The sequence below is a fragment of the Geotrypetes seraphini genome, chromosome 1 (assembly GCF_902459505.1).
Source record: "Geotrypetes seraphini chromosome 1, aGeoSer1.1, whole genome shotgun sequence".
NCBI classification, from domain to species: Eukaryota; Metazoa; Chordata; class Amphibia; order Gymnophiona; family Dermophiidae; genus Geotrypetes; species Geotrypetes seraphini.
Window position 1 is genome coordinate 396,717,656 of NC_047084.1, and position 27,771 is coordinate 396,745,426.

The following is a 27,771-nucleotide window of genomic DNA, read 5'->3' on the forward strand; positions in this document are numbered from 1 at the left end:
AGAAAAATTATTCAATTTTAAAGAGAAAATTTGATCTCTTTTGCTGACAGATTATCTGAATAGTGCTATTGAGGGAAGAGCAGTGAGATCACGCATCCATCTCGCTCTGCAGCCAAGCCACGCCCCCTAGTGCACATAACTTCTAATTAGTGCCAATTAGCATCAGTTACTACATGTTAATTGCCAGTTAAGTTGCATGCGCAAATTGGCTTTGTGCACCAATTTGCGCATGTAACTTAAGACATGCATGCAATTTGGACCTTAATGCTTTCTAGTACATGGGCCCCAAAGATTCAAACAAACCAATTCTGTCCAGAACCTGTAATTTAAATTCCCATTCCATGACTTTTCTTTCACAGTTCCAATTTATTATTACTACTACTATTTATAGCACTGAAAGGTGTATGCATCACTGTACATTTAACATGTAATAGACAGTCCTGCTCTAGAGAGCTTACAATCTAATTTGGAGAGACAGATAGGATATATAGGGGTTGGGGAGTTTCTTGCAGAGAGAATGATAGGATGAACAAAGATATCATACAATGAGTGGGAGTTAGGAGTTAAAAGCAGCCTCAAAAAATGTTTGCTCATCTCTTCATACTTGAGTTTTAGAGATAATTAATTTTGGCTCATGGTGTTCAACTACATCCTCTGTTACTGGTTCATCTTCTTCAATATCTTTTGTGGTCTTCTTGCCCTGTAGGTCAAAGATTTCTTCGGGAGGGAATCCTTTTGGTTCTGCCACTTTCACTGCCAGCATATCGAGGGTTAGCATGGTACCTGTCGGAATCTTCACTTTTGCAACCACTGACTTGCCCAGCTGTAGAAACAAAACATATAAGATATGATTTGGCAACAGATTTGGTCTATGAAATATACTGTAGTATCAAAGTCATCATGTACATATCCAAGACACTGCAGGAATGCCTCAATTTAAACATTAAAGAGGTTTGAACTGAAAATGCTTGCACAGAAGCACAGAAGGGTTTGCATACTTGTACCCATCCAGGTCATAAGTCTTCCATAGTACCACCCAAACCATCTCTCAGATTTAGACAGAATATTACATTTAGGGACTGATACTCAGAATAATTTAATCAGACAGGAGAAAGACTCCGCAAGGCATAGCACGGTATATAAATAAAGACTTATGTTATGTTATGTTAAATCGCAATAAGCAAACCATCCCTAAATCTTCAGCAACATTGCTGCTGAAAATCCAATGTGCCTGCTAGAGCAGTTTGAGGGATGGAGCTGGAAATAAGTGAATATCAGTGCTCTTCAGTGCCTGTGCCCACATAGCTAAATGGGCATTTAGGACTGCACAGAAGGCAGTCTTAACTTGCCCAGTCAGCTACCGTATATGGATATGGCATTGAATATTAGCAGTAGCTTCATAATTTCCAGGCACCCAGATATTCAGTCCCAGTACCTATATAGACACAATTTAGGAAACTCTGCTTGTCATTGCCTAAAAATATTGATCCAAAATTTATTTAAGGCAGGCATGTCAAACTCAAATGCATAAGGGGCCAAAATCTAAAACACAGGCTAAGTTGTGAGCCAAATTTTTTATTAAGATACTTACAGCCTCTTTTACAAGGCCAAGCGACCCCGAATCCCATAGAGATTTAAAAGGCTTCAGGGCCATTGCTATATGGCAGCCGCTAGCGCGGCTTTGTAAAAGAGGCAGTTAGTCTTAGTAGAAGTGTAGATCCTTCCTCACCCTGAGACACCATTCCAGTGATCCACCTGGTTATTTTCACTTCATAGATGTTACCATACATAATCTCAACTTTATTCAAATAATCATTCTAGGCATAGGCAGCAAAACGCTTTTTGTTTTGGGGAGCCCGAAAGCTCTGTCCCAGATCCTGCCCCCATAAAATTACTAATTGTAATACCATTTTTTCCATTCATTTTTCATATATACATACACAATATAATCTTATTAACAGCAAATAATGGTTAACCACAAAATTAAACTACACATAGCACACTGTATGCTTCTCAACATTCATTCCTACCAGAGCTCTTGGCCTTGGTCACACATAAAGAACACAGATAGCCCCTTTGCAAATACAGGACTACAAACTAATATATATACAAATGAAACCCTAAGATGCAAGACTCTGTATGCAGTACAACCCCAGAGAAATAGAAACAAATGCATTTCTTCCTAAACAGTGCAGCGGATGTAAATTCTCAAAACTGACACAATTCAATCATTAAATTGAAAACAAAATCATTTCCCCTACCTTTGTTGCCTGGTGATTTTGTTTTTCAAACCATCTTTTCCCAGTCTCTGGCTGCACTTCCTTCTGTCTGTACTCTTAACTCTGTTTCCAGGATCTTCTTATCCATTTGCTATTTTTCTCTCCATCTTCACTTTCTGCCCTATATCCATCTTTAACATTAACTTTTAACATTCAATGTTGTTCTATTTCTCAAACTAAGAACCTCCTTCCAAAACTCTCCTCTCAACTAACCCCCATTGACCATATGAAACAACCCCAGCAGACAGGTACTGGAATCACTTTAAAAACCCTAACTAGTTCCAATTTCTCAAGCTTTACAAAATATATGCCAGTTCCTACTGCCACCCATAATCCATAGACAACTGCCCACCCATAATCATGAATTCAGCCCCCACCTCCTTCAAGGCAATGCTTTTCAACTGGATCACTCTTTTACTGTCTAACGGTACATTTCTGACCGATCTAGGCCACATCCTCATCACACCCATTGTGAAAACCCACAAACATCCCATATCAACAATCACCAACTACAGACCCGTAGCCAACATCCTCTTCATCACCAAATTGATAGAAGGGCTGATCAACACTGATCTAACAAACTACCTGGAAACATTCTCAATATTGTACGAATACCAATCAGGATTCTGCACACACTACAGCACCGAAACAGCCATAACCTCCATTGTGGACTACATCACCCACATACTCAGTTTAGGGAATCATGTACTAGTCCTCCAATTCGACCTGAGCAGTACATTTGACCTAGTAGACCATGACATACTACTAAGCTGTCTAGATGACAGGCATCTCTGGCCACGTGTTAAATTGGTTCAAAAGCTTCCTGAAAAATTGATCATATCAGGCCATCAGTGAACAGGTTGAGACTTCCGGTTTGGACTCAAACAGCATGGCTGCATGAGCTGTGAGCTCCCACCTTCTCTTCAGATAATCGTTCTAACACTACTTGTATCGTTTACTTTTTTCTTTGTCTGAAGCCTTGCCATACACTATTTTCATTATACTAAGCGTTATGGCCAACAAAAAAACCAAAACAGATGCGCTTCCAGCTAATAAACACCTGAAGTCGGCTCCCCCTTCTCCTGATAAATATGGCGCCACCACGGACCTCGAGGAGGAGAACGACCCGATTCTTGCTGAACTACAGAGCATAAAATCCTTGATGAAATCCCACTGGATATATCTAAGGACATGTGGGAAGAATTGGAATCGATTCACACTCAAATGGCTGCCTCTCAACAGCATTTTGAGCTTCTCTATACTCGGGTCGCGGCTGTGGAAAATGACATTCCGGTAGTGCGGGCCAACTCAGCAGCCATTTTAAAATTATCCTCGGACCTCGAGGATATGGCCAACCGCAGCCGTAGATCGAATTTGCGGATTCTTGGCATGCCGGAGGGGGCCGAAGGCACCGACATACTCTCCTTCCTAACATCCTGGCTTCCTAAGTTTCTTAATATTGAATTTTCCCCGGCTTTGGAGTTAGAGCACGCCCACCGTTCTCCTTCCATCCTGCAACCCGGAAACAAGCACCCGCGCCCGCTGGTTGTCAAGGTGCTCCGCTTTCAGCACACTCTGCAGATCCTGACCGCCGCGAAGGGGAAAGCATCGATGTTGCATCAGGGCCGCAAGATCATTATCGTGCCCGACCTGGCTCCCACTACACCGGCGAGACGGAAGGCCTTTCTCGCCATGCACCAGGATCTCAAGGACTTAGGAGCGCAATATGGCCTTTTCTACCCAGCAAGATTCCGTGTTACTTACTGGAATAAAACTGATAATTACTCGGATCCTGAACTCCTGCGCGCCTGGATCCACCAGACCAAAATGGGATAATCCTTTGCTGACTGTCTTCGCTGAATCCTTTTGCACTGGACTTATCGACGCCACCCTTCTGGGACTTGCCTCCTCGTGCTGAACGGTCTCCTGCCTCATCTTGCCTGCCGTATTGCCTTCACTTCTTGGGGACATTATATCTCTCCCTCTTTTATCTCTTCCATGGTGCTATTTTGTAGATTACCCTCAATTATTTTCAGACCTATCTTGTTATCTCTCCCGAAATTTTCGTACGATATTGCTCACTCTTGCTTTCTGCTTCTTCCCCCTTTTTTTTTTTTTCTATCACCATTTTGCTCTCTGCTTATCTCGGCTTATCCTATCTCTCGATTTCCTGGCGGTCCTATGTTATTTCCTGTCTCATCAAAATATTTGGCTCTTTCTCTGCTTCTGTCCAGAATAATTACTTTTCTTTGTGTTCACTTCTCGCTCGTTTCTCCTCATCTGACCCCTTTTATTTGCTTGCCTGCTCGTAAAGTACAACTTCAACTGTTTTCTGGGGCGTTTGCTCATCCCTTCTGCCTAATACCTTATCGCTTTAATCTTCGCTTTTATTCTTGACCTTCTCCTTTTCCTACCTCCTCTTCATTGTGCTATAGTTCCTTCTGATGAACTTACTAATATTTATATATATTGTATTATTTATTTTCCCCGTAGTCTCACTCTATTATTAATGCATTTTGTCCAATTCTATCTCTACGTATCCCTCCACCATTACTACACGTGGCTCTCTCCTTCTTGATAATGTCCCATCTTGTTTTACTTTACAGTTATAATGCAGACTCTACTCAGTGGTATATTACTATTTACTTGATGAATTTACAAATTTCTAATTACTTCTATCATTATTTATTTTTCTTTGTGGTTTCCTTCTCTACGTGATGCATTCTATGTTGTTTAACGATTATTTCTTATACTATTTTTTCTTTTTTCACCTTATTATCTTGTCTTTCCGTTGTAATATTAACCATGTTATTAATATACGAATCACCATCTACTAAGTAATGATTTGATTGTTGATTGCTGAATTTACCGTCTTAGGTTTATTCCTTGTAATGTTTATTTCCCTTTATGGACCCCCTACCTCTGAGATGAATTCCATGGTGTCTTAAGTTTATTTATTCTGTTATCTATTTTTATTCTACTATTCTGCCATATTTTTCAGATGAAATATTGTATATTTTATAAACTAGCGTTGTTTTAACTGCACCGTAATGATCTACTGCCTACTTGATGAATTTACAAGTTGCTGACTTTCTCTCCCCTCTTATATTTCTCTTTTCAGTTTCCCTCCCCTTGCGATGTCTTATGGGCAGTTTCTGGATTATTTATTATGTTTTCTCCTTTCTTTTTATTATGCTGTCACTTCCTTGATGAAATATTAACCACAATATGTTTGTACACTGCACTGCCTGCACAGTAATGATCTATTCCTCGCTCGTTGTATGCACAGCTTTAGGTCCATCTCTCCCAGTACCTCTTTTCCTTCTTGGACTCCCTACTTTCGTGATGAACTCTATTATGTATTTGGATTTATTTTTCATATTGTTCATTTTCTTTTATATTATTATGATGTAATGTTTCCCAGATGAACTTGGCGATGCATCAAGATTAATTTCTATGATATTTATTTCTCTCTACTATACTGCTTTGTCCTCCAGATGAAATATTGCTCCTGTTTTGAAATTTTTTATTGCTCTATTTGCATGGCTCTGATTTCTTATTTGCTCAATGAATTTATATTCTCTTGATTACTTCTTGTAATATGTATTTCACTTTTTGGTATCCTCTTCTTTGTGATGATTCGTGCATTTTGTAATGATTATGACCTATGATATTTATTTTCTTTTAATTATGCTGTCATCTCCCCCAAATGCACCGCTTCACATAACTTGAAGCAGTGCCATCTTACTGATATATTTATTCCACACGAATCCACACTATTTGTTTTGCACCTTTATTTGATGTTCATCCCCTCTATATTATTACAACCAAATATTGCCCTGTTCATTTGATCTGTGATTATCCTTTATCATATTTATTTCTTTATTTTGCTCCATGGTCACATTAATGCATTTTTCGTTCCATTGTTCTCTCTCCTTTCTATGTCCCCCAAGGCTCGCCATTATTATATATATATCTCTGTTGCCCTGTTTTATATTCATGTGACCGATTATTATACTGCATGTTCTTGACTCATGTACGGCTCCTTGATAACCATTATGCATACTTTAACCCCAACTTTGTTGGGTCTGGTTTTTGTTACAGTGCAGATCTCAAAGACACCCTATACTTCTGTTAATGTATTGTACATTACACTTTGTATCATATGATTATTCACACTGTGTACTCTACTTGGCTACATACTCTCTTTGTCCCACACATGTTCAAAGTTTGTGTCCCTCCTATCTGTTTTGGGTAACTTACCTCTGTTGCATTTACCATTGTTGGTATCTGAAATGATTACATTATTTTCTGTATTGAGTGGGTTATTATAGCTCTTTTGCCATTTGTTTGACAAACTGGTGTTTTCCTCTCTCCCTCCCTCTTCCTGGAGAGGATTCCTCTTTATTTCTCTCTTCTGTGACGTCTTCATTTTCTTCCCACTTACTATGTTCTTGTTCAGGGCGGACATCCCCTCTCATACTTTCTTTCACATCCGCTTCTTCTTCTACTTTTATGTCATCCCTTATGCTTGTCTCGTGGAACGTCAACGGTATCAATCAACCTCTTAAATGTAAAAAAATTATAGATTATCTTAAATCAAAAGATTACGATATTCTATTATTGCAGGAGACTCATCTTAACTCTACAGACTGCTCCAAACTCCATGTCTCAGGATATACCACGCATTTATTTTCTCCGGCATTTCACAAGAAGAGAGGAGTGTCCATCTTCTTCAAAACCTCTCTACAAGTTTGTGTCTTACATCAACTATCTGACTCAGAGAGCAGATGGATTTGCAAACCTCAGTTCAAATTGGTGACTTATTCTTCTCCATCGTCAATATTTACACACCAAACATCGACATACCGTCTTTTATGTCTTCGCTGCGAGACACATTGCTGAATGTAGCCGATAACCCTCTAATGACTGGAGGTGACTTTAACCTTCCACTAGATGTTAGCAAGGATAGTACATTCTCTTTCTCAGTTCTGCCCCTCCAAAATCGTGGACTGAACTTCATCAGGTTATTCACGGACTTGGGTCTCTGCAACCCTTGGAGATTGCTTCATCCTGATGAACGCTCATTTACGTTCTGTTCTGCTCCTCACCATTTCTTATTCTAGAATTGATTTTCTTTCTCATCTCTACATCTTTCTTCCTTGGTCCGTGCTTCCCTTATTCACCCCTATTATTCTTTTGGATCATGCTCCCATCGGTCTACATGTGGAATTAGAACTATACATGTCCGAATCACATTTGGCGGCTTAATACTTCTATTCTCTCGGATTCTGTTTTTCAAGATAAAATTTGTAGCTTTATTTCAGAATTCTTTATTAACAATGCCTCTTCTATTCCCTCTTATACCACCATTTGGGAAGCCTTCAAAGCGAGTCTTAGGGGCGAAGTGATTAGTTTTTTGGCATGGAAGCGTAAGTCATGACTTTTCCAGCATGGAGACCTTGGAGAGGGACTCATCTCCCTATTAGAAAAACAACAGGTTTAAAAATAATCTAACCTCAGGTCTCTCCGGCCTTAATTAAGAAAAAGTTGAATTCAATCTGTTATCTCGGCTTAAAGCCCAACAAGACTTCTTGATCTCCAAAACTGGTACCTATATCTCCGCTAACAAATCCGGTCGCTTTTTAGCTCGTTATCTTGCTAATCGTAAACAACGGTCTAGAGTGGCAGCTTTATTGAGAGAAGATGGTACTTCCGCTACTGATGATGTCTCCATATCTCAGCTCTTTACTACCTTTTATAAGACTTTATATTCCTCGTCTACTGCCTCCTCCTCTATATCTAGTACTGATTTTCTCAATGACATCTCCCATCCCTCTCTGGATTATTCTCAGGCTTCCTGCCTTGGTGCCCCTATTTTAGAGGCCGAGATTCTGGAAGCCATTAAATCTCTATCTTCACACAAATCGCCAGGGCCTGATGGATACCCGATCGAATTTTACAAAACCTTTTCTGCAGATCTTGTTCCACTGCTGAAACATTTTTTTGATTATCTCTTTTCTAATCCCGAGGATCAGGGTGGATTTGTGGAAGCGCACATTATAGTTTTACCCAAAGCAGGGAGAGATGAAACCCTGGTGGCTAATTATCGACCTATCTCTTTGCTTAATACTGACTAAGATTTTGGCCAAAGTTTTGGCCTCACGATTGGATAAGGTTCTGGGCAGTCTAGTTCATCCTGATCAAGTAGGTTTCATGAAATCCCGATTTATTGGTGATAACGCGCGCACATTCCATGCTGTTTTGGATATCGCCCATTCTTCACCTGATCCTTTGATAGCGATTTCCTTGGACGCCGAGAAGGCCTTTGATATGGTTCGAGGTGGGACCACTTATTGCCACCTCTCCATTGGTTTGGCTGTGGTTCGGACTTCGTGCATTGGATTCGACTACTATACACCAAGCCTTATTCTAGACTGCGAATTAATGACTCTCTCTCTGCTCCCGTATATCTCCATAGAGGCACTCGACAAGGCTGCCCCTTGTCTCCTCTTTTATTTAATTTAGCTCTTGAACCACTGATACTGGCCATCCGTCAACATCCTCATCCGATGGCTTTTCCTTTCCATTCATCTTTACCTTCTAAATGGAATGGCACTTTTCCTTTGACTTGGGTGTCTGAAAAAATAAATATATCTTGGTATATCGATTTCACAAGATTTTAGTCAACTTCATGATATTAATATACAACCTTTGTTAGATAAAACTAAGACTCATCTATTAACATGGTGTCATTTTCTAGTCTCTTTGAAGGGACATATTGCACTTTACAACATGATTATTTTGCCTCAATGGTTATACATTTACCAGATGCGCCCTCTTATTTTTTACCAGAGAGTTGAATTTCAATTAGATAAACTTTGAGGATTCCTTTGGAAAAAGAGTCAAATCTTGTCTTTTATTGCCACAAGTTTGCGTTAAAGTATTGATAAAGGTAGTCTAGGTCTTCTATCTTTGTGTCAATTTGTGGATTCTTGCTATATGAGACATATTCATGACTGGTTTCTTTCCACATCAATTATTTTTCTTGGACTTCAGTAGAACTTCATTTCTGGAAGCCTTATCATTTTAGCTATGAGCCAAATTCTAGATGTGTTACCGTGGAAATAGCCCGTTTAAACTAAACTAAAGGTGTAGAAATCTTTGCAATTCAATGCTTTAATGAGTATAACAGAGCTCAATGTAATCAGAAACAAGATTTAAATGTTTTTGTGTGTGTGCCAGTTTTATGTCATAAATCCTTAAGAGTCTTATCTTGCTTCCCACTTAAACATACAGAATGTGTGAGAGAGAAGGGGGAGAGAGGGAAAAGTTCACTCATTCCCTAGTATTTAATTTATTTTCTTGAGCCAAAGTATTTACAGTTACTCTGTGAATATCTTGCTTTCAGCCTTTATCTTGCTTTCAGTGAGAAGGAAAAAAACAAATCAACCACTAACAGAGAAAAACTGTTGTATTGATAAATAATAGAGGGTATTTGTAAAAATAATTAAAAACAGTGGTATATGAAAAATTGTCTCCCTTGCTTTCCATATTGTGTTTCTATCCTGGTGTTCTTTAGGTCTGTCTGTCCATGTACCTCATGTTTTGGAATATGAATTCTTTTTTTTGTTCACCTGCACACTTGTATAAAAGTGTTGTTAGAATTGGGTATTGTCCTGAATGTATGATTAAGCGATCAATTCAAATTTTAATACAGTTGGAAAAATAAATAAACTTAAAAATAACTTGGTAGTTAAAGCTCCAGATGGAAATGGATAAAGTTTTAAAGGATGACAATGATGATAGTAATTATGTAAATGGGCCAGGACACAACAGTGCAGACAAAAGAAGACACATTTAGCCTGCACCTGACCTCTGCACAGCAGTGCCCACTCCTCAGAGTGTAGTAGGGGCCCAGGTGGCTAGACAGGTGGTCCAGGTCAGCCTGAACAGGTCCAGAACATGGATGAAGCTTGCTCTAAGTGATCTTGAGTGTGGTGTTGATTTGAAATGTTTCTTCTTTTTCTTGGCATTCATTTGGCATACATACAGAGCTATTCTGGACCCGTTTTTGGCACAAAGAATCTTTTGCTGAACATGAAAGAAGGAAGAAAAAAGTTATGCTTCAAGTAACCTTGAAATGACCTTGCACTTTAAGATTTAACATGTTTCTTTTTTCCTCTTAGCATTGACACTGCAATACTTCATAATACCTTCTGTACCTAACAATGTATCTTGCTTTAACTAGTAAGTTCTGCTTATTTTTTAAAGATTGGAGCACAACCTAGAAGTTTGTGTCCCTGTCTACATTATCTCTCATGTCCTATGAATGAAATAGGCAAGGCATACGGAGCCATGTGATTAAATTCTTTGTTCTCTCTTTCAGAAGTTCCAGCAGACATTTAGGCACCAAACCATTTGATTATGCCTTTTCTGATTATGTGATTATTATGCCATATGTTATATAGAAATTTACTTTGCTGATATGTACACACAAATATGTCTAGTGCTATGATGTTTGTTTGTTTTTGTATAACTGTGTGTTTATCTGCATGATTTAAGTTCAGCCCTGAATCCTTGACAGATGGAAGAACAGTTTTCAAGCCTAAAACGTTGTGTTTTCTGTTTTGTCTGTGCCATGTGGTATCAGTTTTGTATGTTTGTTTCAGTTTAAGGGGTACCCCAGGATACATGACATTGGCTATTTCTAGAACTCCTTTTTTCCCCATTTTGCTACAATATCCCTTTTAGTTATAGTTTTCATAGCCTAATTTACCGTCCGCGCTAGCTGCTACCGCCTCCTCTTGAGCAGGCGGGTAGTTTTTCGGCTAGCACGGGGATTAGTGCGCGCTAAAAAAGGTGCATGCGATAAAGCCGCTAATGCAGCTTCGTAAAAGGAGCCCTAGATGTAGATTAGGCTATGTTATATTAAGGAAAGGTTTTATGCAGTTGTTTATTCTATGGTTCTCACTTGATATGATTAATTCAGGACATATCGATAAAGAGTGGCGAAACGCGTTGGCAAAAGGGAACATTATGTTAATGCTGGAGAAGTATGAAACAACACTACTTTAAAGCTAAGTTATTTAAAGCACTTGAATAATTTATACTTAAGTATGCAATGCAACGCAAAAATAAGATAATATGCACAAATAAGATAACATGGATGAATGAGGAATGCCAGACCCGATGAGTTAGAAAATCTTAAAAGCCTAATCAGAATTGTCTAATCTTTTCTACACCACTGAGATAGTGTATTTATTTCTGATTTCTTTGAATCGTTGAAAATTGTCTTCTATTGTACATTACTCCCCCCTCTTACTTATAAGTATTACTTTTTATAAGCATTACTCCTATTCTTATTTTATCATTTTATTGTAAACGGCTAGGTACTAGTTGATGGTCGGTATATTAAAAAATTAATAAACTTGAAACTTGAAATTCACTTAGTATTTGAAGATGGATGGCTCAAATTACTGTGAATAAGGAATTATTTAGTTTTTCGGAAGAAAGAAGAACGGAATTAATAAATAGACCTACTCTGTGTGAAGGAGGAACTACTGCGATGGGATCATCATCGTGGTTTGATTTGGAAAATCAACAAATAGAAGCTCATTAGAGCTGAACTTGCATGCTAATACTCTAGCTCAATATGTGGCTTCTGCCATGATCCCACATGGGTTACGTATACAAAAAGGGCCTACATTGTTTGCACAAAATAAACAATTTAAAGATAATGGATGCGCCATTCTAATAAATGTAGCATGGAACCTCATGCTTTTTGATTATTGAACAAATTACGGTGTTTAGAGGAAGAATTAAAACACAGCATTGAAGAGCTAATAAAAAGAGATTAAACAAGCATGTAGGAATGATATAGAGTTCAATACACTTGAAAGTGATTCAGAATTCAAAAAATGGATAGTTTATAAAGAATCCATTAAACAGATGAAATTTAAAAAATACAGAAGAGACGAGCGGGATTATCTGAATAATCAAGTATATCTGTGGCTGTTTAAAGGGAACATTGCAACTAATAAGCAGCCATTTGATAATGATCAATTATCCACGGACTCCAGCTCTTCAAGTGGTCGAAGTGGGGGTCGATCGAATGCCAATGTTGGTCAGCAGAGCCAAGGGGGTTTTCAATAGCGAGGACAATGCAGCAGGCAAAAAAATCACGGAACAAGAAGAGTTGGATTCCAGCAACAACAGGGATATGCCCTAGGCCCTCAGACCCGGTCTCAACAACGGAAACAATCCCCATAGTGAATTTATCATGTAAACAGTTATCCTATGCCCAGGAAGCGGTGTTAAAACTGGGCTTAGGATTTGTTCTGACAACACGATATGATGCGTTTGAAACACGAATAGCTATATTCAGCCTCTCCAATCCACACCTAATGACATTTCGAGACCTAGTTTTTATGGATGTGGAAGAGATGGAACGTCAACAGAATCAAGGCTCAATGGATTATAATTTATCTTATGAAGAATGGTTAGCGCTACACGAACTGCAACAAGACACCTCTTTGATTATTACTCGGGCAGATAAGGGAGGCGAGATAGTGATTCCTCCCTAGAGAAAAATACTTAAGTGAAGCCCATTGTCAACTAAATAATACTCTAATTTTATTTAAAATTGAGGGAAAAACCCAGTGTTGGATCGGAAATTGATAATATCTACTTTGATATCGAAAGATATAAAGCTAAGATGATTACCACACGAGAGGCTACGTTTCTTAATCCAAAATGGTATGTTACTCCTAAAATCTACTTTCTTCCGAAAATACATAAGGATACTAACTAACCCCCCTGGTCGTCCCATCGTGTCGATGCGAAACTCTCCATTGGAGCCATTATCAAAATTCTTAGATATATTTATTCAACAAGAACTTCAGAATGTAAAATCTTATATAAAGGATACTACAACATGTTAAGGACTGCTTGCTGAAGTTCATGGGGTAGATGATCACTGGCTGCTAGTCACGTTTGATTGTTATCTGTGGATCAAGCTCTCACCTTGCTTCAAAAAATATTCATGAAACAAACAGTGCGATCTCTTATATCAAACTGAGATATTGATGGAAATGGCTACGCTAGTGCTCACTCGCAGCTATTTTTGGTTCCATGGAGAATTTTATCTACAACGCCATGATATTGCGATGGGAGCATCATTGGTCCCATCTTTAGCCACGTTGTTTATGGCTGCCATGGAGGAGGAGCAGATATACCAAATGCCACTGTTTTGCCACATGATCATTTGGAAAAGATATCTAGATGATATATTTTGTATATGGTCATCCACTGAAGCTGACCTTCATCGGTTTGTGGAAAAGCTAAATCAGATAGACTCTAATATCCAATTTACAGCAACTATTGGCTATCAGGAAATCGCCTTTTTGGACATTAAAATTATGAAGAATCATGGGAGATTGTTGACAACTATATATCAAAAAAAGACAGGTAGGAATAGCCTGCTCCGTTATCATAGTTTTCACCCGATTGGTCTTAGATGAAGCCTCCCTATCAGCCAATTCTTGCATTGGCGGAGAATTTGCCACTCTCTAGATGAATTTCGAATTTCAATCAAAAAATGATGAAAACCTGATTTTATCAACGTGGGTATCCTCAAGAGGTGGTGAAAAGAGCGTACATCCGGGCTAAATATGCCCATCGCGAATGGCTGTTACAAGAGAAGAAAAAGAACCCTAATTCCAGTGAGGGTATTGCTTTCATCCAATACTATTCCTATTCCACCTTAGCTCATAACATTACCCAATTATTGTAAAACACATGGCATATTGCAAGGTTAGCCAATACCACCTTGGAAGATCGGCCAATTTTCTCTTATAAAAAAAGAAAAATATAGGGGAATATGTTAATCATAGTATTCTCAGGGATTTTATGCCCAGGGCTGAGGGTTGTCACTTGCCTTGTGGGCACTGTCAGTGGTGCCCCTTTACCATTTCTAGGGAAATATGGATTCATCCCACAACTGGAGCTGTTCAACGCTCTAGAGCAGTGACTAATTGCAATTCTAGTCAGGTGATATACCTTATCCAATGTCCATTGCCCGAAATTGTATGTGGGACATTCTTCGAGATCAATAAAAACACGACTAACTGAACATAAATCTCATGTACATACCCAAAATGAAACTTCCCTGTTGGTACGTCACTGGAAGCTTTGTGGCCATAAATTGAACGACCTTAAATGGAGAGTATTAGATGTAATCACAGTAAGGTGGAAGGAAGATAATGTTGAGAGAAAATTGAATTTAATAAGAACTGCGATGGATGTTTATGTTGAATTCTATGGCTCCGGAGGGGCTAAATGAAATGTCAGACTGGCTAGACCAGGTTGATCTGTAATAAATCTTTGTAATGAATATCTGTCAAAAACTTTTCCCCCCATATTTCTTAAGGCTGAGTGGAAATGCCTCAGTAGAACTGCCTCAGCTGATTCTGAGTTCTCTGGATATGACGTCAGGGGTGCAGAATATTTCAGTGAAGGGTAGGACGCCACGGCCATCTTTTGGATGCCGACGGCATAGTAAATAATGATGTAATTTCATTCAGGTATGATATTTTTTATATATTTGGGCTTTAAACAATTATGAATTTGATTTTAACTTGGTGTTGTTTATATGCTTATCTCTAGAATCCCCAGCCTTGATAAAGAGTGGCGAAACGCGTTGGCAAAGGGGAACATTATGTTAATGCTGAAGAAGCATGAAACATTAAACACTACTTTAAAACTAAGTTATTTAAAGCACTTGAATAATTTATACTTAAGTATGCAATGCAACGCAAAAATAAGATAATATGCACAGATAAGGATTAATGAGGAATGCCAGACCCGATGAGTTAGAAAATCTCAAAAGGTCATTCTGATATCCTATATAAGCCTAATCAGAATTGTCTAATCTTTGCTACACCACTGAGATAGTGTATTTATTTTTGATTTCTTTGAATCGTTGAAAATCACTTAGTATTTGAAGAGGATGGCTCAAACTCCCTGAATATCGCCAGCAGGAGGGTGCCCAACCCCTCCTGCCGGACCCCCCAATGCCCCCACCCCAGAACCCCCCTCAAGCTTACCGCTAAGTTGGCCAGACGGGTCTTTGCACTGTCCAGCCAGTAGGCCTGCCTCTATCCAAATGAGGTAGGCCCGCCCCTCCCCTGCCCAACCCACAGGATCCTAGGGCCTGATTGGCCCAAGCACCTAAGGCCCCTATTGTAAGCGTCGGGCCGCCTAGGTTTGCCTAAGGCTACCGCCTAGCCTTAGGCAAGCTTAGGCAGGCTTGTGGGCCTCCCTAGGCTCCTGGAGGCGCCTTCAATATAGGTGGCCTGCTTGGGGAGCATTTTTTAGAAAACGTGCCTCCCAATTGGCTGATTAGACAGCTGTAGGACGCCTACAGCTGCCTACAATCGGGACGTACTTTGCAGAATCAGGGCCTAAATGCTCCAGCACTATTAAATGCTTCCATAGTACACCATCTTTCCATATGTAAGGGGGTAGATGTCTTTCATTGGGAAGGAAAGTGACTTCCCATCACTGGACATAACCAAGAGCTTACTGTGAAATATGATGATATTATGCTCCATTTTGTAAATAACAGTATTTTAAAGCCGTATGCTCTAGATCATTTTTCAACCTTTTTACACCTATGGACCGGCAGAAATAAAATAATTATTCTGTGGACCGGCATCGGTCCGTGGACCAGCGGTTGAAGAACACTGGGCTAAGTTGTGGGCCAGACCCCGCCCATCTCTACCCAATCTCCACCCTAGACACTGCCCCCATAATAGTACTAATTGCACCTTGCACATCCCGTGCCTCATCTGGAAGCCTTCCCTCTGACGTTGCAACGTCAGAGAGAAGGCTTCCGGTTCAGGCGCAGGATACCCATAGGAGCCACTGCCCGTGGCTTTGTGCACTGAATCAGTTAGGAAGAGGGAGCTGGCTCGAAGATAACGCTGCATCGATCGCACCATGGACCGGCGGTTGAAGAACACTGTTTTGGGTCTGATGCATGTGCTGGCCCTGTGGACCAGCAAGAAATTTCTGTGGACCGGCACTGGTCCATGGACCGGTGGTTAAAGAACACTGCTCTAGATAGTAATATCACTACTGTCTTAAATTTGAATCTTTGTCAATGGTCAATACAACCCCATGGTTACACTATTTTATAGGAAATTTCTCCTAGATTTATATGTATTGCTTCGACAACCATTTTTTACAGTGAGCTAATATAGAAAATGCTGCTTATGAACCTATGTGTTTTAATTTATTATTAACCTGTTTGAATTGTGGCTTCACCTGGTGCACTTATAAATGAACCACTACTTCAGCCCATCTGATCTTATCACAGTTTCCTGAGATTAAAGGGTGGAGTGTGCAGCCATTTCCAAAAGCTGGGATTTGGGATGTGTGTGAGAAAGAACTATGAATCTCATGGTACTGTGATAAAGGATAGAGTTTGAACAGCGGTTAACATTCCAGCTGGGAGATAAGTGAAACACCTGTTGTTTACTGCAGAAACAGCAGAGCGTGAGACTTAGTCATGTAAGAGGTAGTATGAACACATATATAACAGATAATCGAGGGGCTTTTCTTTTAGAATCTATCAGCACACTGTAAAGGGAGCCCCATGGTTGACCCAGTCCATCACTGCCTGAAAGGATTCCCCAGTCAGCTGTGAGGAACGGTGATGTCTTAAATCAATCTTGGTGATGTCATTTTGAATTATTAGTGCTTTGTATATTTGCCTTGCAATTTATATCTATATCAGCTGTGCTCAGTATTTTACTGCCCTGTAATTTATGCAGCCAATAAAGTAGCATAATTAGCCTTATCTTGTATCTGGTGTGTGTCTCTTTGTATGCCATGAAGTGCTGACTATCTAACGAACTTGGCATAACAGAATTGAACACACAGGGATTTTAGCCCAGGTCCACCAAAAATTAGCTTCCTCCCTTGCTGTGACTAGTGGGGTTCCCAAACCTCTGCCAGTTGAAGACCACCTGGCAACCAGAAATCTCCAAGCTCTGTAGCTAGCGGCAGTGTCCCTGAGCTGCTACCAGCTGCAGAGCTTGAAGAGTTCTGACCGCCAAAATGAAAGAAAAGGTCTTCAGCTGGCAGGGCTTTGGGAAGCCCACCAACAGCACCAGCATTAGAGGGAGGGGGCAAACAGGACAGCCTGGTGAAGTGAGGTAAGCTTCCCTCCCTACGACTCCTTTACTGCTCTCTCTCCCACCGCTGACGCAGCCTGTAATCAAATTTAACCCATGCCACGGGGCTCTTAACTCTGTACATACCATTGCCAGCTTCCTTTTACTCCCATAGTGACAGTTTCCAGCAGTGGCAGTGTTCACAATTTGCTGCTCTGCCTGTGTTGAGTTTTCCTCTCTGCCAGGTCCTACCTTCGCGGAAACAGGAAGTAGGTGGGACTCATCAGAGAGGAAGGCCCAAAGCCAGCAAGAACAGAAAGGTTTTAAGGCTATGCTTCTGACGGGGGGGGGGGGGAAGAAATGCTGCACCCGGGGAGGGAGGGAGAAGGGAGATGAGAGGAAAGAGAGATGCCAAGACCATGGGGGAAGGAGGGAAGAAAAGGAAAGGAGATACCAGACCATGAAAGGCGAGGGAGAGATGCCAGGGCATGAGAGAGGGAGGTGCCAGAGCATGGAGGGGGAGGGAGGGATAGAAGAGAAGAAGAGAGATGCCAGGCATTGGGGGGAGGTAAGGAAAAAAGATATAGATGCCATCCATGGGGTGGAGTGGGAAGGAAGGAAAGAAGGATCAGAGAAGAGAGAGATGCCAGAGCATAGTGTGGAGACAGAAAAATGGAGAGTAGATGAAGCTGAAATTAATCATGTACAAAAGAGAGAAGGGGCACAGGGTAGATAATTTATGGAATGGACTTATAAAGAGGGCAGACACTGGATGGAAAGGGCAGAGAGACAGAGGGTTGACACTGGATGAAGGGGCAGAGAGACAGGGAAGATGTTGCATGGAAGAGAGAGAAGACAGATGCTGTATAGAAAGAAAAGAGCGAAGAGAGGATGAAAGGTAGAAAGAAGATTTTTAATTGCTTTAGAATAAAGTAGTATTGATAAAAATTTATAAATAGGAAATTACATTACGGATTTCTATTCCACCTATACCTTGCAGTTCAAGGCGGATTACAAAGATTTGACTGGACATTTCCAGTGATGATCACATTACAGAGGATTTTACTGGACATTTTCCAGTGAGGATACAATTTTTTTATTTTTTTTTTTAGAGGGGGTAGCTGGAAAGAATTCTAGGGGATCTTACGGGTTGGATAGTAAATTGACAGTGCCGAGCTGTGTGATATTAGCAAATGGAATACAGTTAGAGTAGGCAAGATTACAATCTATTTTAGGGGTCTGTTTACTTGAAAGGTGTTTAGGTGGGATGTTTGGGGGAGAATTATCTGGCGGTAGGTGAATTCAATGGAGGTAGGTGAATTATCTGGAGGTAGGTGAAATTAGCTGGAGGTAGGAGAAGAGGGTTTAAGATATTTGGATGAATTTTTTGAAAAGCAGGGTTTTGATTTCTTTACGGAATGTTTTGAAGTCGTCCGACGTTGTCAGCAGGTTGGAGATGGAATGGTTGAGTTTTGCTGCTTGTGTTGCCAGAAGGTTGTCAAACATTTTCTTGCGTTGTGTGCCTTTGAGTGGGGGGAAGGCAAAAGGGTTTGGGGTTCTTCTGTGCCTTGTGTTGGAGATCTGGTTTATGCGGTTGTTTAGGTAGGATGGGGAAGAGCCGTGTACTGCTTTGAATAATAGGCAGTGGAATTTGAATTTAATTTGTGCTTGTATGGGTAGCCAGTGGGAGTCTAAGAAGGCAGTTGTTATGTGATCATATTTTCTAAGTGAGTAGATCAGTCTGAGGGCGGTGTTTTGTATGGTCTGGAGTTGCTTTATCATAATGGCTGGACAAGGAAGATATAGGGAGTTGCAATAGTCCAGCAGACCTAAGACTAGGGATTGTACAATTAGTCTGAATTGTGTTTGGTTGAAGAATTTTCTGATTTTGCGTAGGTTTCTCATGGTTAGAAAAGCTTTCTGGGTCGTCTTGTTGATTTGGGACTGCATTGTGCAACATCTGTCTATGGTAACTCCTAGTAGTTTTAGTTCGGGTTGTATTGGGTATTTGGTATTTTTGATTATCAGTTCTGTGATGGTAGGAGTTTTGGCCTTTTCAAGCAGGAGGAATTTTGTTTTTTCTGAGTTTAGTTTTAGTTTGTGATCCATCATCCATTTTTCTACTGTATCTAGGATTGTTTCCAGCTTTGCTGTGGTGGTGGGCTCTGATGGGTTGAAGGGGAGGAGTATGGTGATGTCGTCTGCGTAGCTAAAGGATGTGACATTTAGGTTATCTAAGGTGGCTCCTAGGGAGGAGATAAAGAGGTTGAAGAGTGTAGGTGAGAGAGGTGATCCTTATGGAACTCCGCAGGGATTTGCCCATGGCTCTGATTTGATATCATTGTATTTTACCCTATAGGTTCTTGATTTGAGGAAATGGAAATAAGGAAATATGTTTATTGGACTAAAACCCTTGCTCAAGTCAGGACAGGATACCATAACAGCAATATACTGTACTGTCCTGAAGGAGGAGGATTTGGTCTCTGAAAGCTAATTGAAAAATGGATTAGTCCAATAAAATGGTATTTTCTTATTTCTCATTATTGTTTTTGTTTTATTTCTAAGTGGTGATTGTCAGTTTTTTCAAATTTACATCTGCTAACTTTATTACACCTGCACAGTATTAGGGGACATGTGTTACTGTTTCTGTGGTGTTGCATTGTATGCAGAGTCTGGTTTCTTGGCAGTTCAGTTTAACTTTGGTTTACATATTTCTATTTTGAGTTTGCGATTACTTATTCCATACTGGGCAAGGGTGTATCTGTGTACTGTGAGTATGGTATTCTGTTAGCATTTACTGTGCAGGATCGATCTATATTAATCTGGCTTGTTTAGTATTACTATGGGTGTATTGATGTTCTAGTGCTCACTGCAGTGTTTAAGAGGCTGCCTTTTCTTGTGTGACTCATGGATTATTACTTTTTTTTTTATTTTTTTTTTCTCTTGAAAATTTATTGAAAATTTTATCAAAATACAAAAAAAGGAGAGAAACAAACAATCAATATCAATACCATAATCGTGGAACAATAAATGAGTAAAAACAATTATTCAAGCACAACAGAAAATCGTTAGATACATATAATCAGAGGTAAAAATATTCTATGGTGTTGTGATAAGTAGCGGGAAGATATTCAAGGAAAGAAAAAAAAGTCAGGAGAGAAGAGGGAAAAGAAAGAAAAAGAAGGGTGATGACGGAGGGCGAAAGGTAAGTAAGAAAGCAACAAGGGGTGAGAAAGAGAAGAGAGAGTCCCCCAGAGGCCAGAAAGAGAGAGAGGAAGAAGTTGGAAAGAGAGATATAAGATATAAAAGACGTTAGGCATTAACTTATGAGCGGTAAGGCATTAGAGAGAATTCAGGTATTCGGTGAACTTAGCCCATTTAATATGGACTTTAGCGTTCAGGGGAATAGCAGCAGAGATCAGCATTTCACGCTTGTGTTGTAGTAGGACAGATTGGTACCAAAAGTGCACGTTTAAGGAATCAAACGATTTCCAGTTAGATAATATGAGTCGCAGAGCAACAATGAGAAGCGTGTTAAATAAGGCATAATGTGGTGCAGTTAAGTCGAGCAAAGGAGTCTCAGATTTCAATATGACCACTGTAGGAGAAAAATTGAAAGTAAAATTAAAAATTTTTTGAATAATTGACCAGACATCCGTCCAGAAGTTTTGTAAGCAGGGGCATTCCACAAGCATATGCAGTAAAGTACCTGGATGCAATTTACAGTTCCAGCATTTGTTAGCAGGCAGCAGACCTGAGACGTGTAGTTTTTGAGGCGTCCAAGTGGCTTTGTGATGTAGAAAGAACATGGATTGCATAGAGTTAGCAGATGGAATAGTTCGGATAGTTTTAGACCAAAAAACTTCCCATTGTTTATCTTGTAAATGGCAATTTAAATCTAATTCCCAAGAGTTTTGTACGGGGATATGAACGTCAGTTCGGGAGTTTAGAAGTATTTTATAGAGATGTGAAGCAACATGGCCTATTACTAGGAGTTTGGGAAACAGCGTAAGTATAGTAGGGGTTCTTAAGATTTTCAGCTGTAAGACTTTAGATTTTTTTATCATGGAGGTGAGTTGAAGCCATTGATAGAACGATGAGGCCGGAAGGGCGAATTTGGCTTGCAACTCCGAGAAGGTCAAAAGTTGTAGAGAGGGGGTACAGATGTCTATCAAGTATTGTATCCCAAGTCTGGACCATTGAGGCCAGATTATTGGTTTTTTATTTATTAGAAAAGACGAGTTATACCAAATGGAGATATATGCTGAAGTTCTGACGGGTATTTCTAATAGCTCATCGAATTCAAGGAGACAGGTAACAGATTGGGATATGATGGGGTTTACAGATGAAAGTAAAGCATCAGAAGTTAATAGCGGGGCCAACGTCAGATATGCCGGGTAGAGAGCACGTTCAAGTTGGAGCCATAGGGGGACGTAAGCATTCGAGGTGGAAAACCAGTGGGTGGTCTGTTGTACTATAAATGCCTTATGATAAGTTAGAAAATCTGGAAGAAAAACCCCTGCTTTGGTCTTTGGAGCTTTAAGTTTTTTAAGAGCTATTTTAGGCGGTTTGTTATTCCATATAAAGGTATTTATGTGTTTATCAATCAGTTTGTAAAAGTGAGGCGAGAATATGTGGGGGATCATGCTGAGTACGAAGTTAACTTTAGGTGCTACTACCATCTTGATTGTCTCTATCCTACCCCACCAGGAAAGGTGAAGGGGATGCCAAGATTGTATTAATGATTTAAGAATAGCTATGAGATTATCACTATTATGTTTAATAGTAGCAGGAAGGGATGTATAGAGGTTAATTCCCAAATATTTTATATGTGATGGAGACCAAAGAAGGTCAAATGATTGGATCAATTCAGGACGTGAATACTTGTTAAGAGGTAGTACTTCCGTCTTCTGCTTATTGATTTTGTAACCAGAAAATGAAGAGAAGACCTGAATTAGATTAAAGAGAGCAGGTAGGGATTTGTCTGGTTGGGTGAGATATAGTAAGACATCATCAGCATATGCTGAAAGTTTATATTCTGTTTTATTAAGCAGGATACCGGAGATATCTTTATGAGAGTTAATGGCTAAAAGAAGGGGTTCGAGGGCCAAATTGAAAAGATATGGAGAGAGGGGACATCCTTGACGAGTACCTCGCTGTAGGGTAAAAAAAGGCGACAGTATGTTGTTTGTAATAACAGAGGCTCTAGGATTAGAATAAAGGATTTTAACATATTCTAAGAATTTAGGAGGAAAACCAAACCATTGCATTGTTTGAAATAAGTGAGACCACTCTACTCTATCAAATGCTTTTTCAGCATCTAAAGAAAGAGCTATACAAGGTTCATGAGAAGAGTTAGCGATGGAATTTAAATGAAAAAACAGGCGAGAATTATCAGTAATGAGTCTGCCTGGCATAAAACCAACCTGATGTGGGGAAATAATTTTACTAATATGATGTTGCAGCCTAGAAGAGAGGATTGTAGCAAAGATTTTGTAGTCAACATTTAAAAGCGATATAGGTCTATAATTGGGGATTTGCTGGGGGTCTTTGTTGGGTTTAGGGATAACTGTGATAACAGCATCTAAAAAGTGACTGTTGGAGATCCTCTGGGGATTAAGAGAATTAAATAGAGACGTGAGTATAGGGGATAGTTTTTGTTGGAAGGTTTTGTAGAACTCTACCGTAAGCCCATCTAGGCCAGGTGATTTCCCAGAAGAGAGATGTTTTATAGATAGCACTATTTCAGAAACGTCAAATGATCTTTGTAGAGATTCACAATCCGATACGGTAAGTTTAGTAGAGTTCAAAGAAGTCAAAAATTGATTAATAATATCCGATTGATCAGGGGTATCTGAGGAATAGAGTTGAGAGTAGAAAGAATGAAAAGCCGCCGAAATAGAAGAATGAGAAGAAAGAAGTTGTCCAGTAGAGGTTTTTATCGTCGGGATCTGTACTTTAACTCTTTTTCTCTTAAGGTAATTAGCCAGCATTTTACTGCTTTTATTCATTTCTACGTAATATTTGGTAGAAGTAAAAAAGATATCTTGCTGTGCAGCAAGGCTAACTAACTTATTGTATGCATATTTCAATTTGTATATTTCGGGTAGAAGAGTTTTATCATTAGAAGCAAAGAAGAGTCGTTCTTGAATTATAATTTGAGATTCAATGTTAAGAAGTTCCTGCTTTTGTTGTTTTGTTTCATATGCTTGAATAGAAATTAACTCACCTCTAAGAGAGACTTTAAAAGCCTCCCATATAATTAGTGCATCCATTGATTCAGTCATGTTGAATAAAAAGAATTCCTCTATAAATTTAGTTAATCTTTGTTTAGTAGCGTCATTCATTAGCAGGGAATTAGACAACTTCCAAATAGGAGATTTGGTCGTATTAATGGAGGACCATTGCAGTTTGATAGATATCGGGGCATGATCTGAGACAACTATAGTATTAATCTTAGAGGCAGTTAGACATGGGATCAGCGAGGAAGAGATAAGAAAGTAATCGATTCTCGAATAACTACAATGAGGCGCGGAGAAGTATGTATAGTCCCTGTCGTCTGGGTGTTGTAATCTCCATGGTTCGGTAAGATTATAATGTTTAATAAGGGAATGTAGAGCAGAGGCAGCTTTAGTTGGGGTGATAGAGGAAGGAGAGTGTCTATCTAACCATATATCCAGAGGTAGGTTAAAGTCACCAGCAATAATAATAGGAAGAGGGTCGAAGTCTGAAACAGACTGAAAAAGTTGTGTAAAGAACTCAGGAGAGTCAATGTTTGGAGCGTATACGTTAACAAGAAGTACTTCTTGCGAATAAATTTGTGCTTTAACTATTAACCATCTACCCTCTAAATCATGTTTAGATTCTAGGAGTTGGAGAGAGACATTTTTATGAGATAAGATTACAACACCATGTTTTCTGCCAGTTGCTGGAGATTCAGCAATGTAGTTTAGTCCATCTTTGGGGTTCAAAAAGTGGGAAGTATTGGAAATATGGGTCTCTTGTAAAAAAACAATTGAAGGTTTAAATTTTTTAAGATGAGTGAAAATTTTTTTCCGTTTGATTGGGTGTCGCAAACCGTTTACATTCCAGGATACATAATTGAGTGTGGCTAAGGCATTAGAGGTAGACATAATGCAAATAGGATATGTTTAAGCCTATACAATCATGACAATTAGAAGGAGGAGAGAAAGAGAGAGAAGAAAAGGTAGGCCTCCAGGGGACTATGTCAGAAGTAGGCATAGTGAGCAAGAGCTCAGCCAGGCGAGAATAATTGAGATATCAGGGGGAAGCAACAGAACAAGAGACGCTCAAAAACAGAAACATCCTCCAATAGGTATAACTAAGTATTCAAGAAAGCCAGACAGAGGAGAAAAGGGAAGACATAGAAAGAAGATTGGGAGTGGTGGGAACTAGTGATAACATAGTTCCAGTAGAAAATTAGTGTTGAGAAGTCTTAAGTTTGAAATGATTGTGAAAGCAATCTATTATAAGTATTGAAGAAGTGCGAGGTGGACAGAGCGTGATAATGAAAATAATCAGACAAGAAGATGTTAAGGAAGAAGCGTGGATTAATAATATCATCAAGTAAATAAAGTACCAGGAGATCAACAAAGAAAAGTATGAGCTAGTATATAAGGACAGGAATGTTTAAGAGTTGCAGAGAACCTACAGCATGAGAAGTAAGAGATAAATTCAAAGAAATGTGCAATGTAAAAAAGTCACATATAATTAAGCAACGAAATGTTCAAACAATAATGAAAAGGTATATAATCATATTTTGTAGCAAGGAATATCATATATTAAGATTCACATATTATAGACCAATAAACAACATAAAGGAATGGAGAGAAAAAAAAACAGTACATAGCAATCCCCCCCTTTTTTTTTTTTTTTGTTGAAATATGAAACCGGTTTTTAAATCCATGAGTCAGTATGTTATGAAAAAGGAAAGATAATATATAGGAAGTATTAGCAATTCATTTTGTAGGATGAGTTCAATAAAAGATAATTACAGAAAGTATATAACTGAGTAAGTAATCAACAAATGCAGGTTGTATTCAGTAGTGTGGTGACAGGAAGCCAGTAAAGGGGCTTAAAAGAAAAACTGCACAGACTAATAACACAAGCAACTACAGTGTGATTTCTGAGAGTAGGAGAACAGAAGTGTAATTAATACAGAAAGACAGTAGTTGATAAGTTATACAAAAATATAAGCAATAGGGGACTAAGGAGGAAAATTCATTGAGATGCGAATAAATAAAGATCACAGAAAGTTAAGCAACAAGATGATTAGACATCAAATAAAAGGTATGAATTCATTTAACCAATCTGTGATTACACAAAATTATAGTACAATTAACATTGCAAACTGAGAGGGAAATCTATTCAGTATATAATAGCAAGCAATAGAGGGATGTAGGAAAAAAACGTATTTCAGTTGAGGAACAGTACATTACAGCTTAAAAGTATGAAAAATGCTACAAAATTCATCAATTAGCATATTATGAAGGAGAAAATGATAAATAAGAAGCATTAATAATGTATAAGCTGCATACAGCAAGTATAAGACAATGTGAAAACAAGTATGAGAGATAACTGACAATAAAGACATATGGGAGATTCAAAGGACAAATTGAATACTATTAAACACATTAGAGAGAGAGCAGGATATACAGAATTCATGCAATTTTGGACCGTAGTTAATGAGATGTAACAAATTCATTAGGAACATAAGGATGCTAGGGAATTATCCAAAGGTATTGAGGATATATATGTGCACATATAGTAACAAGATAGGGAAAATAAAGAATGCAGTACATTAATTCACAGTTGTATTAGTAAACCATAGAATACAAAAGGAGACTTAAAAACCAATATTAAAGAGTGAGATTATAAATGGGGATGAACAACTTATAAATTAAAACAATGAAGGGAAATGCAGTAACCTGAAAGATAGAGAAATTAAAGGAAAGAGTTGGGTTTACTTATAGCACCATTGTAATCTCACAGTAGACTGGGGAGAGAATCTAACAGTCAGGATAGAGCAGCAATACGAACATTTAGCAATTAGGAAATCAAAAAGTGTGAGGTTAGTCAATGCAGTAATTCAAAACAGGGTAATAGCCTTCAAGTTGGAGATAAAGAAAGGCAGGAGTATTGTGCATTATAAGTGGAAGCAGTAAGCAATACCAGAGAGTATAACAGCAGTAAAAAGCCCCGAAGGTAGGGAAAATGCAGAAACAAATCAATGCAAAAAATCATTTAAAGAAAGAAGACATAATATTAAAAAGTACAAAGTGAGAAGACAATTATGGAGAAAGAAATCAGTTGGATAATGAAAAAAAAAGCTTTTTAGTAATTAACAGTACTTGTGCTGGAAGTCCTCAGGCAGGGCAGGAGCCATTTTGTGTAATGAAAACACGAGGACAGGGAGTAAAGCAAAATAAGGGGAAAGAGTTCTCAGCAAGTTAAACAGATCTCGCAGTAGTTCAATATGTGGAAACCGAAACCAAATGTCTGCTTCAAACAGAGTTAACCATTAAGCAGAAGAACAGTAAACAGCTTCAAATCAGAGTCAGGAGACATCGAGGTGTCTGCAGTGGCAAGAAACACTGACACTTGCAGAAAACATGGATCCAGTGAGAGAGGAGAAAGCAGGCACTTTCAGGAGTTTTTTGACTGAGTCTGATCCAGGTAGGCTTGCAGGAGTTCAGGTGAATCAAAGACCTTAGTGGAATTATTTAAGGTAACAACCATCCGTGCCGGATACTGGAGACCATAGCGTACGTTGAGGGATTTCAGTCGTGGTCTTAATGCAAGGAATGATTTTCTTTTTCTAGCAGTGGTTTTTGCAAGATCAGGCACAATTAGTATCTTCCGTCCGTCGATGTTCAGTCCAGGGTGATTCTTGGCCGCAGTGAGGATTTGTAGAGCCTGTGGAAAGCGAAGGAATTTGGCTACCACCGGGCGTGGGGAAGACTGATTGAGGCGCATATGAGAGGGAACACGGTGAGAGCGCTCGATGTCCAGCTCGCAGTCAGGGTCCATATTTAATACCTTAGGTAGCCATTTCTTAAGGAATTCAGTCATATCAGACCCTTCAATATGTTCCTTTAAGCCAATGATTCTTAAATTATTGCGTCTGCTTCGGTTAGTAATATCCTCGAGGTCTTGTTCAAGCTTTTTTATACGCTTGTCAGTGAGATCTTGAAATTGAGCTGACTCCAAGGCAGCAGAGTCTGCACGGGATTCAAGCTTTTCAATTCTCAGTTGAAATTGTGTCAGAGAGGAGTTGATCTCAGCAAGATCAT

The 27,771-nt window shown here is 39.2% G+C and overlaps 1 protein-coding gene across 1 annotated transcript in view; it reads right to left on the bottom strand.

Moving 5' to 3' along the window:
• Nucleotides 1–342: 342 nt before the first annotated feature.
• The window catches only part of LOC117347248 (sialic acid synthase-like), a 179,281-nt gene continuing 151,852 nt past the window's right edge, over nucleotides 343–27,771 (bottom strand). Inside the window, exon 6 of the mRNA XM_033917915.1 lies at nucleotides 343–823. Coding sequence (XP_033773806.1) covers nucleotides 599–823 — 225 coding nt within the window. The 3' untranslated portion in view covers nucleotides 343–598. The remainder of the gene's footprint in view (nucleotides 824–27,771) is intronic.